Genomic DNA, 13,441 nt, shown 5'->3' on the forward strand with positions numbered 1-13,441 from the left:
GGCCTCAACGCGCCCTCCTCGTCGGGGAAGCTGTGGGGAGGCAGTTCTGCTTCCCCGGGGCGGTGGTTGGGAATTCGGTCGCTAGCGGTGAGAGCAGGGCGCGGGGTTGTCCTGGTTTGAGCGACACAGGATTAGTTTCTCTTTCAGCAGTTTTATTTTTCAGTACGGTCTCTTCTAGTGCTTGGGAAAACTGCGTTTTCAGAAGACTCTGGTGTCTGAATTTGCGAAAATATTTACTTCAAGGCCAGCTATGATATGCGGGTTTCAAGGTCTCAGTGTTTTTTGAGCTCGCCAGGTGCAGGGACGAGGAGCGAGACCCGGGCACTTGACCCAAGCTGGCCAACAGCATTATTTCATACCAGGAATGTCACATTCAATATAAATTAGAAAATTTGCTGTGAAGTGCTCTCTCTCCCTCCGTGTCTGCCATCCTGAGGACTTCGTGCCCTGATGCCGGACCCCTGAGCCCTTCCCTTCCTCCCGGAGCCGTAGCGCTCACGGTGTCCGACATTTGCTGTCACTGCTGAGAGCGCACAGCTTCCTACTGATAGAAATGGCCAAGTGTAACCCTTGTATATTCTATATTGGGATCAATATTGGTCCTTTAGTATTACTAAAATTAATTATTTGGTCTTATTCTATTAAATCTGTTTACATTTCAACCCTTGGGTTTCCTTATTTTTCCCGATTCCCCTTCCCGGGTGGGGAAGGGTCATCGGGTGATAAAATAATTGTCTAAACGACAATAAATAGTTGTGGGTTCTTCGAACCATAACACGGTGGAGCTCACACCCGAAAAGGCCTTTCCGCAGCAGGGCCCGGAGCCGTTTCGGCACCCAGCGCTTTTCTCGCGCCGCCCGCAGTGTGGGGCCGCAGTCTGGAGGACGGTGCGGTGGGCACGTGGGTGCTGCGGCCGGTTTCACGTCGCTGGGAGCAGACCCGGGCACAAGGAAAGCAGCCACCCTGCCTACAGCCCCTTGTTAGCCTCGGGGAGCCCGCACCGCCTCGCGCGGCATTCAAACACGCTTACCTGTTCCCGGAATGTCGCTGATGGTATTCTTCAGACACACTAAGCACCAAAAGTCAAAAAGCGAAATAACCTGTGATGCGCTTTCACAAAGTATAGGTACTGTATAATTTTTACTTTGAAATAATAATGCAAATGAAGCTACATGTTTATATCAATGAGAAGGGGGTTTGTGCGTGTGTGTGGCTTTTTTCCATTACGTAATTTCTCATCTTCTGAAGAAATAACATCTTGCACATCTTACATGAACACATTTCACAGTTGAACAGCAAATGACTGGGGCATTAACCATTTCAGCTGGTTTATTACCGTAAATATCTGAAGTATATTCTTTAATGGAGGCCAAGCACAAAAACACCGCAACGAAAAAATATGAATGGAAACCTGTATTTCCCCATTTGTCAAGAGGAACCGTAACTGCAATCGGCTTAATTGCAGCGTGAATTAACAGGTTTCCTCTGAGGAGCTGGTGGACTCTTTCTGATCAGAGAATATAAATACAGAGAAAGTTATACTCACATGTGAGGATCTGATAGCTATACAATATTCTGTGTATAGTGAACAAAATGACTTTTAGGAATCCATGGCATCTTTCTACAAAAATGCAGTAAAGAAAATTTAATGTACTGTGGGATGTTTTCCTATTAAAACATATGCTATGTGGTCCTTTAATAAGATATTTCTCCTAAAATAAAATAAAAAGTATCCATCACTGCACATCCCATATCTCACAGAGAAGAGGTGTGAATTTGTGATCATTCACTCTCCATGACATCAGCATCTCTGCATGATGATGGTTAAATGTCCGTAATTCTGTAAGACGGCCCAGAAGACATGCAAAGTGTTGAGGGTTATCTGGGTGGTGAAGTTTGCAGAATTTTTGTAGAATATCCAGCAGGGGTTCTTGAAGCCTTTCCACAGACTCTCTGTCCTTTATGTATTGTCGATCTGGGTATGATTTTAAAAGAAAAGAAGTAATTAGCAAATATATGCTCTGATACAATGTAAATATTTACACTGATAAAAGAACATAGAAATCTTCAAATATTTACCCTGGGCACTGATGTTCACGTCTACCAAGAATATTTATTTTCAAATTATGAGGGAATAAAAATACTTAACATTGTATTTTTTGTTTGGGGTTTTCATGCAAGCTTCCCACTTCCAGCTAAGGAAAACTTTCAACTTTTTGAAAAACTGAAGTTTTAACTCAGAAATGTTTCTCTGGGTTTGTATCATCATCTCCCAATGCAGTTCCGCACCTGAGTGCATCCTGCAATGCATTGCAACAACTGAGCAGCACAGCGTAAGTTCTTTGAGGTGTAGTACAACTGGGGAATTTGGCCACTGGAGAAGAGTATACATGCAGGTCACCAGGGAGAAATCAAACACCTTCATCCTCAAATGAAATTCCTTTTTAGAAAATACTCGTCTTGTTATTTTGTTCATATGGAAGTATGTGTTTGGGTATTTGGAGAGGGAGGAAAAGAGGAGGATGGGGTTGTTTTGTCACTGAAATTTTTTGTTTAAAAAATTGTCTTGAGCCACACTGAGACAAAGAGCAATGGAATTGCTTCACCTTCCCACCTTCAGTGAAACCTCAGTGTATCTCTTTTGTCCTGAAGCATCAGGCTTCTCTTCTCCTGTTCCTATGATAGTCAGTTTGTTTGAGGCACTGTACAATTTCTCCTTATGTTGTAGGTAGAGCTAGCTAGTTTTGTGTCGCCAAAGAATCAGTTTTTACAGCAAAGCCTGCAATCAGACGCTATTATGCCGATACTTCTGAAAGGTCAGTTTCCAACACTTTACAGTCAAGAGAGTGACTTGCCCTCTTGAAGAACGGTCCTTCTGCTCTTGCCAGCTGGTGGTTGTTCAATAAAGGCTGAAGACCTTCATTGCCATTCTCTATTCTAAGTTACAGGGTTTCCCAATTTCCTTCTAAAAAATGTGGCATTCCGCAACAGTCTGTAGTGATGTGCATGTAACTACATCTGGGATTTTCTTGAGGAAAGAAGCCTGTCCTTCTAAGCAGTGGAGAGATACCAGTAATTTTTTTAAGCAGGATATTTAAGCACTTTTTTTTCCTCTTATGCAAAACCAGATGGTGTAGCAGGACATTTGGAGTTTGGATTTGTGTGCTTGTTTTCTGGTTTAATAACTGAATATACTGAATAAGCATGTATGCTCACTTACTCTACGTAGAATGTAAGTTTTTACAAGTCTTAAGTCACACTCCTCATGCTTTCTTTCCAAAACCAGTAATATTTAATTCTGGATTAGAAGTTACCTGGAGACAGGATCACTATGGCTGTGAGCAGCGCATATTCTTCCTGTGTCATCTTCAGCTCTCCAATGCTTTTATAAAAATTAAACATGGGAGTTATGAATTCATCTGAGATACCTGTGAGAGAAAAAAAAAAAGTTATAATATTTTTTAATTACTGAAATAATCTGCTTTATTGCCACAGAGCAATTATTTAGTATTTGAAGCCTCGACTGTCTTGGTGGGAGAAATTTACTACACAAATCAGGCTTGATGCAAGACAATTAGTTCCAAAAACACAAGCACATCCTTGTTTTCCAGATCAGAGTAGAAACAGGCAAGCTCTGGCAACTTGTTTTCACCTGGTTTCAAAGTCTTTCTTTCAAGCAAACCCTTTTCCTTTCCAGATTTGTCTGTCTTGCTCTTCAGGACAAGTCTCATACGTGGTTTTCTTGCTGCCTGCTGATGTTCTAGCTGTCTTCTCTTTCCAGTACGCACAGTTTGCAGAACAGTCCCCATGTTCCCTATCTTTACATTAGTTATATGGAAACCTCTCAGGGCGTACGGTTTAATTCTAACTCAACTCTATAACTAACTGCCTTGGGCAGTTGCTTCAGTTGTCTCCATAAAGCATCTTAATTGCTCCTTTTATGTAGCCTGAAACTTTAGCTAGGTCTAGGATTACCTGTAGGCCAAGATCAACTCGCTTGCAACTACTACCACCTTCCAGCGTAAACTAGTGTATTATAAAGTACAGAGACATAAATAATTAAAATCCAGCCCAGTTTAAGGATGGGATCATGTGATTCTCTTGCCATCAGCGAAACCCTTTGGGGTTACCGAACTGGGGCATGCCGACTGGGCTTCCTCTTACTGACTTTGTCATCAGGTCACGATGTTCTTACTTAGCCTTAAATTACAGATGTACTTCATTCTGCTTTTTGGTATAAAAGAGAAGTAGGTCCTGTGACATCAATTTGATTTTATTTTTTAAACTGGTGCATGAGTCACACCGAGCAGCCACTAGACTGTTGACAATGGCTGCTTGCAATTCTGAAGCGGTGGCATGGATGAGGTGTAGAGATCTGAACCAGTGATTCTGCAGCAAGAAGCCTTTTGGTCTTCCTTGGCTGAAAGGATGGAAACCTCCTCTGTTCTCTCAGATGAGGGCCTTAGGATTTCTTGTCATTTTACTTTTAATTTTGAGCTGTTCTGGGAGAAGACTGTATAACTTGGTGTCGAAACTGCATGAAATCATGTGATTTTGAGTGTTATATACACCACGAAGCTGAAATCCGGGACTGCTAAGGTTTGGAGTGTCTCCAACAGGGGAAATTCAAAATGAAACTCAGCAGGTGGAACTCAAAGAAAAGAAACATGAAGTCACTTGACTTAACTATGAACAAGTCACATTTTACTGTGACAGTGAGAACTTACTTCAATCGGTGGAATAGTTCTGTGTCCCGACGGTGAAAGTATGGTCTTGCAGGGTGTGGTTTATTTTGTGGCTGAATGATGTGTTTAAACATGTGACACGAGCAACCTATGTTCACTTCAGATTACAAGCCACAAATCTTGTTTTTGTCACAAGTTCAACACTATTAAGAGGAGTCTAAGTGAATTAAGCAGATATACGTGATGTGGGTCAGCTCGTCCTGTGGCAGTTAGGAACACAGCTGGAGCTTATACAGAGCAAGCAATAGTCATAGCATCTAATCTCCTGCAAGGTTTATGTCATTAGTCATCAGCGTTAACTATTTAAAATTTTGAACACTTGTTATTGCTAACTTCTGGGGAACCGCCCGTCTCTCTACTGGGCAGTTTTAAATGCCAAAGTTCCTTACAAGGTGGCGTAGGTAAAGAACACATACATATGACACACCAAAGTCTTAAAGTTTGCGTGAATGTAGAACCAGGAGAAAAAATAAGTCTAGCTGAGTCCTAAAGCAGAGCAAATGAATTCCTTTTGTGAAAGCAAATAGCTCAGCAATGACATGAGAAAAGTCCAAGACAAACTGGATATTTTTAGAAGTCTCTGCACAAGGTATCATGCCGCTAGGCATGATCGTCTTGGCAGGAGGCAGGAAATGGGAGGAAGCGGGCTGTGACTAAGACTCCCATAATTTGTTTCTCATAGTCATCATTTGATATTTTTTTCTCTCTTTTCTTTGGGTCAGGTTAGTTTTCAGCTGGATGAATTACTTGTTTTGCTGACCACAAAGCTCCTCACATCCTACTTTCAATATAGCAGAAGTGGGATGAAAATCATGCTGGTGAACAGGGTGCAGAATAACTAATTCAGGTCCTCACTGGTCCAGGGACTGTATAAGCATGCAGTAAAACAATCCTTGCCCCAGAAAGCTTATTATCCAACATTAAGAAACTAAAACAAAAAATGAGGAATGCGGAAGCAAAGGAAACTATGGCAGAAAGCTTCTCTGCACTGCTGTACTCCAAACAGAGAAATAAAACAAAACAGAAGAGGTGAAAGGGAGTAAAAAGGGATGTTACAGCAATGCAACTGATTTACTGCTTTTACTAAAGAGAACAGAACTTTGAAATCTCTAAATAGATATACGTCACAAGACGATTATGAATGAAACCATGCAAAATGAGCAATTCTGAGATTAGGATAAAGGAATTTTTTCTTAGTTACTAGTTTTGCCCTCATCCCATCTGTGCTGGAGTTTCCCGGTTATGTCATCATCCTGTATGCACATTACACAAACTGCTGTTCCATCACAAGAGGGGGCTGTTTTCTAATGTGATTGAAAACGCTGCCGTTTGTATTTAATAAGCTCCACCAGAAAGCAAAAAAAGCAGGAAACAGATGTTTATAGTTCTTTCTTTTTTTTTTTTTCTTATCTACTATGCAAGATGTTGTCACTTCAATTCAGGTTATCAGAAAAAGAATTAAAGGCGATTTGGTGCTCGTAACTGGAAAGGCTAGAGAAGAAATGAATTTTATGACTTCAAACGTCATTGTTACAAGTCATACTCCAAAAGTGAAAAAAATCAAATAGATAAAGTTGTATTTGTGGCATCAGTGAGGACAGAAAAGTTAGCTCTGTCTAACCCTCATTATTTAGATCAGATGAGAGCTCTGCACAGAGTTGTGTCAGACAGGCAGAGCTTCCTGGGCAGGGTTAATGGTGCCTCCTTCTTAACTTTTCTTCAAAAAGGTTTCAGAATCTTTGTTCCATGCAACATTACAGTGGTAAGAACATGCCCCTCCTTCATTTTGCATTATGCATCATTCTGAATTACACAGATTTCTACCTAACCGCCAGCCTGACTGCATCATCTGCGGAAGACGCTGCAATTCGTTTGATTACTCTGGCTATGTTAATGCGTGACTGGCTGTAAACCCCACGGTGGTCAATGGGAAATACTGCCTTTACTGAGTACAGACTTGCGGCATTAGACCGGAGCAGATGTAAACCCATAAACATTATTCGTTCAGCACCCCTTCCTTCTTGCACAATTTCATTCCTATCTGTAGCTTAAGACACAGCATTGGTTTTGACCTTGCCTTTTTTAGGGTTTCGTTCCTGTCATTTCTTTCTGAAGGTAAGAGGGCTGGTGCTTTTGTAAGGTTTGCAGTTTCAGGCCGTAAGTAATTGTCTGGTTAACAAAATCCTGGAATAGATGTTTTTACTGCGATATTGAGTCAGTGCTGCCAGCTCTTCGAGACCGGTATTCTCTTTTCTATTTTGGCTGTTGATTAAAACTGAATAGATTAATCTGTTGCAAGTGGTAAGCTTGAGAGTGAGTAGTAATTAACAGTAACTAGCACTGTGGGATTAATATGGATAGAGAGATCTTTTTTTCTTGATAAACATGCAGCTGGCAGTGGATATTAAACCAAGGGTGTATTAGTAGCGGTTTTATGAAAGTAAAATATATTAATTATTCGCAAAATTACATCTTGTCTTTCACAGTGTTTCATCTGCCACCACTGCTTTCCATGCTGCTTATGAGCTCTGCCTTCTAACCTGTTCAAATGCATCAGTGGCCCTTTAAACACTGACCGAATTCACCATGTTGATGCTGATAGCTAAAAAGGGGAAAAATCTAGGCAGTAGAGAAGATACACCAGAGCACATTCATGTGACCTCTCCTCTCTCATCATCTCACAGAGGTTAAATGGCCAACTTAAATGAGAGGTTGAGAGGTTAGCCTGTGCTAAGGAGAACTCACAATCAGGACAACAAAACCCCATCTTCTCAAAAGCAATCAATAGGACCACTGTGAAGCTACCATTGCAAGCAAAGAAACCTTAGTTAAAAACAAAACAAAACAAAACAAAAAAACAACAACAAACCAACCAAACCTGGAAGGAAATGCAGATGGTATTGCCACACACCATCCTTTGGCAGTGGCCTGAGTGCCTGCAGGCAGGAGAGAAGTGTGGTCTCCACACAGCAGCAGCATCTGCACTGCCTTGAGCTGGTCTTCATCAGTTGAGTCTATTTAAGTAAGTTTTTGGCCTGGAGAAGCACACTTATGCAGAAGAAAAGAGATTGGGTCCTCTGACATCTGTTCTCATTTTCATGGGTATAAATTAACTCTGTAGATACGATTTAAACATTTTATCAATTTTATTTGTAGTTCAGGGATGTGGCACTGGCTAACTCAGTGTGGTAGATTGTGCAGTACCACGCACAAACAGAAAAGCTCTTTCCTATACTCTGTAATTTAAAATGGTCCTAATTGCCAGATATTTTGGGCAGCGTGCCAGTTTCAGGTCTAGTCATAGGACTGTAAGTGTCGCCTGTGTGAATGCATATGACTATTTGGAGTGTTAGACACTGATATTTTGCAGGTATGTTTAGAAACAAAGTGATAGGTACTGACCAGGTTGCTCACTCTTAGATTAGGTTTTTTGGACTCGGCAGTGAAGATAATTTCATTCTGTTTCCCTGCACAAACCCCTGCACAATGGGGTTTTGAAGCAATACCATTGCTCAATACTTATAATCAAATAATAAAAGCCAAAGGCAGCGGAAGTGATTAGGTATCCATTGTTCCGGTGCCAAATTTTGCCCTGGGTTGCGGGAGTTTCTCGTCCAAATCAATGGGAACTTTGTATCCCACAATCAAGGGCAAAAGGTGGCCTCTTGCCAATGCTTTGAAATTGTGGCTATTTCTTATTTTTCCTTGGATCTCACTGTACTTCAGCACTTGTAACCCATCCAGGAAGACAACAGTCTATTTCACAATGTCAGATGTCCTGCTGCCAACCGAAAATTTGGGTCCAGATTCTTCTGTTTGTGTCCATATCAGATAGTATCTCATTCCCCAATACTCAAATTAGTAGAACTGCTCTGCAGAATAAAGTGATGAAATAAAAATCTGTGGCTCTTCATGACTGCTGAAAGCAGGTGTCCTTAGGAAAACAAGCTCTAAATGTTCACTGAGAAAACACTCAGTATTTCAGTACGGTTTTTAAAAATATTGTATTGATAGATAATGGGGAGAGTTTGCTTTCAAAATAACAGAAAGAAACTAAGCATTCAATTACTAGGATGTCAGCCTTTCACAGAATGAATCAATCAGTCACAACTTGGTGTATGCGTAGTGAAGCATCAAATAAGATGAGTAAGTAGCACAAAGTCTCATTAACTAACATTAAATAAAATGTCTGTATGTCTCATTAAGTCTCAATATTAGAGTGAGTAGGAGAGGATTTCAGTCGCATGAGCAGCTAATGAAAGAGTTTCCATAACACCTGGTGGAGAAAGACCATAAGGGCACAAACAAAGGCAGTCACTGAGATGTACCAGGATTGAGCAATATGCTCAAGCTAAGAAATAAAAATACACCTCATCAGCATGAGAATAAACGAAGGCTGCGAATGCACAAAGGTCATCACCACCAGATCTCTGGCTTTTTTGTCAGGGGGAAAAAAAAAATCCATTCCATACAATCAGACTGTGGAAGGCATAAATATTAATAGATGACAGCAGCTTCCAAGTGGACATGGTGGCAGGTGACAGAAGTCTGGACAGCTTGTGACTTTTAGGCAGGATGCCCACCCCCAATTTTATGGATACCGACGTCAAGGCTTGACAATAGGACATATCTGACATTCAGACAATTGTCTGCACCTAAAAATATGTGGCCAGAAGTTCTGACTAACAGCAATAATTTATGGCTGATGGCCTGACAGTGTTTAGGACCTCACTAGGAACCATGAATAATCCTGATGCTTCTTATAAATTTAATTCCTAAACTCTCCCTCAGCTATCACTGCATTTCCTCTGCTCGTCTCTATTGTCTTTGCAGGGTGTTTCAGTTTGCTGCATTTAGTCTTGTTTTTCAGTGAGGTATGCAAAAAAAAAAAAAAAAAGCTCCCTATCTCCAAATTTATGTGTAATTCTCTTGGGTTTTCTCCTTTATTTGACTTGGGTTTAATCTCTTATGGCTATTTTATCTCTTGGACCAGTCTATAACATGATAAGGGCCAGCTGCAGTTTCTAGTAGCATGTGTCCTTACTGGTTATGGCTGGAAGAGGTTGCTTTTGTTTCTATCTTAATACCACATTTAGTACATGCTATTAGTCAACCTAGAGCCCTGGTGTTGAGTCCTATACATGCAGGGGCGTGAACTGTGTATTTAATATTCTTGAAAGCTGTATGTGTGAGTAATGATAACAGAATAATTTAGATGCCTTTCTTTCTTTTTTTTTTTTAACTTAGGGACACCTGAAAACGACCGTGATTTAAACCACAAAAATAAGATGTTTCAGTAGCAGGTATTTTCTAACAAGTATTCAATTTGCCTAAATGTATAATTCTGGAATTTATCGTAAAATAAGACAAACCGTGCAGAAAAAATGCACCAATGTGAGCTCTTAAAGTCAAAACAAAAAAACTCTGGTAGCTTGTGTGATGACAAGCAGGATTCCTGTGAAAGTTCAGTGAACACTGAGAAATATACTTGGGAAGCCTGAGAGAGCCAAACCTGCCTAGTAAAAATCCTTCCTCTTATAAACCAATCTGTTTGAATTTTTGGTGCAAAGGAAGCGATACCACTAACTGACAGGCAGTTACCCGTACTGAAAACATAGGCAGGGAGGCAATTAAAAAACACATTTCAGCCTTTTCATGCAAGGGACATTGCCAGGTTGGCAGATACGCTCTGGCATGCAGCAATGTCAGCCCAAAATGAGAGACTCTGGAAATTTTGAGTGACTTCTGGGTCTGTGCAATAGCACTAATTGTTAAATAGCATTGGTACCAGCAATTAACATTGCTACAAATGCAGATTTACAAATTGCTTTTGTTGTTACTGTCACAGCCCCCATTAAGTGCAGCAAAGGAAAACGTTTTTAAGTAGGCTTGAATTTGCACAGAATGGAGAATTAAAATACATGAGAAAAGGTATTTTGTCCTCTATTCTGACTATTAATGGAAGGAAAGAATGCAGCCAGCAGCAAGTAAGCTGGATAATACATTATCCTCCTGTAATATAGGGAGGGAGAAGTTCTAGAAGCAGTATTTCCTCTTACGTCCCCAAGTTGATCCAGGGGACCTTGTGGGAAGATGTTTTGGAGAACCTTTTCCAGAACAATAAGATATATATGTGGATATATACACACTAAAAAAAAGTTATTGTGTTTCATTTCTTGGAAACTATTCAGTCCAGGTTTTCTTCTGATCCAGAACTCATTTTCAATTTACCTTGGAGTTTTTTTTTCCCCACAGAAAAAAAAAAAATTGCAGGAAATCTTCTTTTGGAATAAATAATGCCACATTTGAAATTGTTACTTGTCTTGAAATTTTCTTCTACACAAAATGCTATTTTTTAAATCTGTTTCATGACAGGTAAATAATATTACTGCAGGATACAATGTCATATTCCAGCTAGTCGTGTTATGATATGAAATGCTATCTTTAAGTCTAGCTCAAACTTGCAAAAAATAATATCGCATCTCATCTGGACTCAATAGTTGCAGAGAATTAACAAGCTATTTTAAAATTATGAGTAAGGAAAAAATTATTGGTATGACATAATAGCTTATGTAATGTTCTGGATCAAAGTATTTCCTGCTTCTATTTTTTATGAACAGTTCACACCTTGAACAAGAAGATTAATACTCACTGTACAGATTAGAGGAGAGAAGCTTTCAGTAATCATGTGTTCATATGGATTCATTTCTCTAAAACCTATTTTTATCAAAAATTTAGGTTATAATCCAATAGAAAATCTCTTGATGAAGACACTTGGATCCATGACAACTCATTACAGTTTCAGGAAATATCTCTGGCCTTCTTGGCATACTTCTCTGCTTGCAGAACCTGGACCAGAAGCCATTTATGTCACTCTGGAAGTCACCATTTCCAGCCCATCAAACAATAGCCTCTTATAATAAATAAAAATGAAAGAAATGTAAAAAACTACAAAATATAAACCTAGGAATGAGTGTGCTAAGCCAAACTAAGTACATACCTTCAGCAAGTGAGTTATTTTGGTTTCCTAACGCCTTTTCAGGGTTTCATATATGTAAGTATTGGCCTAATTTTTGGGTACATCAGTATTACCTTCAAGTGACTGATATTAAGAGTTTCAGAACTGAGTTCAAGCCCATTTCTGTGACTAGTATTGAAGTTAAACGTTCTCCTGTCTCTTCTTCTGACCATTGAAAAGGAAGGCCAGAAGTCATAATCTATAGACAGACCCTCTGATTCAGAATTGGTTTTACATTTGAATTTTGCATGATAGGTAGCTAAGGATTGGATAAAGTTTGCTGGTCAATACAGAAAAAGGTAAAACATTCAGTTTTGCATTAGTGGAGCACAAAGAAAACATAACAATGCAAAACATGACTTTGCCTGCTTTAAGGAATAAATAATATCCAGACCTGTTTGGCTTTTCATCATGTCTAGAACCAGTAGAATTTATCATAGCCACTGAGCGAGCCTTTGATGGACCTTCAGAAGCAGAAAACATACTGAGAACATGCCATATTTATAATTCTCCTATGCACCTTGTGCAGCGTGATTCAATTTTACCAAACTGACCTTAAGAACAGGTGGTTCCCTTCAGTCATCTGTAGTAACATCCTAAAATCTTTTTTACTTTCAGTCTTATAGTGATTGCCTTTGAAAGCATAAGTATTGATATTTTCTGTGAATAATTTAAAACGGTGGTATTTCTTCTTCATTGTTCTTTCATGCTTGTCATTGGAGACTTGCATTGGGTTTATTTGAGGTAGCGTTATTCATAATACTTGCAATGTATTTATAAATAAACTTTTACCTTATGACCTTTCAACTCCAGGCTGAGTTAGATTTGTTCTAGTTAATATAAAGAACAACATTCAGATAAACCTGTTTCAATGCTAATAAACAATTTTACTAGCTTTCCAAGGGCAAAATACTGACACAGAAGTGCAATGGTGGTGTTTGTTTTTCCCTCGTTAAACAAGAGACTTACCGCTATTGCGAATTCTTTCTTCTAAAAGGACGGTATGTCCTGTAGGAAGTTTCCTACTGAAGATCTCAGCTGAACGCAGGAACATGGCTTCTACTGCTGAGCCCTTCAGCAAAGCAATCTGATCTTCATGATCAAGGGTTTGGAAGCCTGGGGAGATGTTAGAGATAAGTAAGGCAGCAAAAGAAAAGTCCCCACTGCTTTCTGTCCTGAAGTTCTTGCACGTGAGGTGCTACATATCTGTGTAACCTTGATGTTGATGTCAGCAGGGTTGCCAAATGCTGCAGAAATTGAAACCCAGATTCCAGAAAACGACACAGATTTGGACCTCACTGAAGTTTATGAGAATTAGGCTTGCGGTTTGGAGTTCATGGTACTTTAAGAGGAACATGGTAAGCAAAATCTAGTGGCATAGCATTACCAACAGGGGAGAATTTGTCTAGCCTGGTGCTGCTCCCTAACATCTTCTGCCGTGTTTCCACCAGAGCTCTGTATATGACTCTTCGACAGCCATGCTGCTTTCAGCCCTTTCCATGCTCTGATGGCAAAAATCAGCATTTGAACCATCTAATGTTAAATATTTCACCTTGCCTTTGGACTAATATACTATTTTACATAGATGCATTTCTCTTTTTGGAGGGGAAACCCTCTAAAACTCACTGAAGAAATCAGCAGAAATTTGTGTGACTACACAAATTCACTTGTGTGAATA

General features: G+C 39.8%; 1 protein-coding gene across 2 annotated transcripts in view; it reads right to left on the reverse strand.

The window, feature by feature from the left end:
- Positions 1-1,367: 1,367 nt before the first annotated feature.
- The window catches only part of NR1H4 (nuclear receptor subfamily 1, group H, member 4), a 41,927-nt gene continuing 29,853 nt past the window's right edge, over positions 1,368-13,441 (reverse strand). Inside the window, exons 8-10 of one of the 2 annotated variants that reach the window (XM_009882575.1) lie at positions 12,733-12,879; positions 3,315-3,428; positions 1,368-1,975 (exon numbers count right to left, since the gene is read on the reverse strand). In XM_009882575.1, the coding sequence (XP_009880877.1) occupies positions 1,737-1,975; positions 3,315-3,428; positions 12,733-12,879 (500 nt within the window). In that variant the 3' untranslated portion in view covers positions 1,368-1,736. The remainder of the gene's footprint in view (positions 1,976-3,314; positions 3,429-12,732; positions 12,880-13,441) is intronic. The other variant, XM_009882576.1, reaches the window with a different exon arrangement.

The sequence above is a fragment of the Charadrius vociferus genome, unplaced genomic scaffold (assembly GCF_000708025.1).
Source record: "Charadrius vociferus isolate BGI_N301 unplaced genomic scaffold, ASM70802v2 scaffold72, whole genome shotgun sequence".
Classification (NCBI taxonomy): Eukaryota; Metazoa; Chordata; class Aves; order Charadriiformes; family Charadriidae; genus Charadrius; species Charadrius vociferus.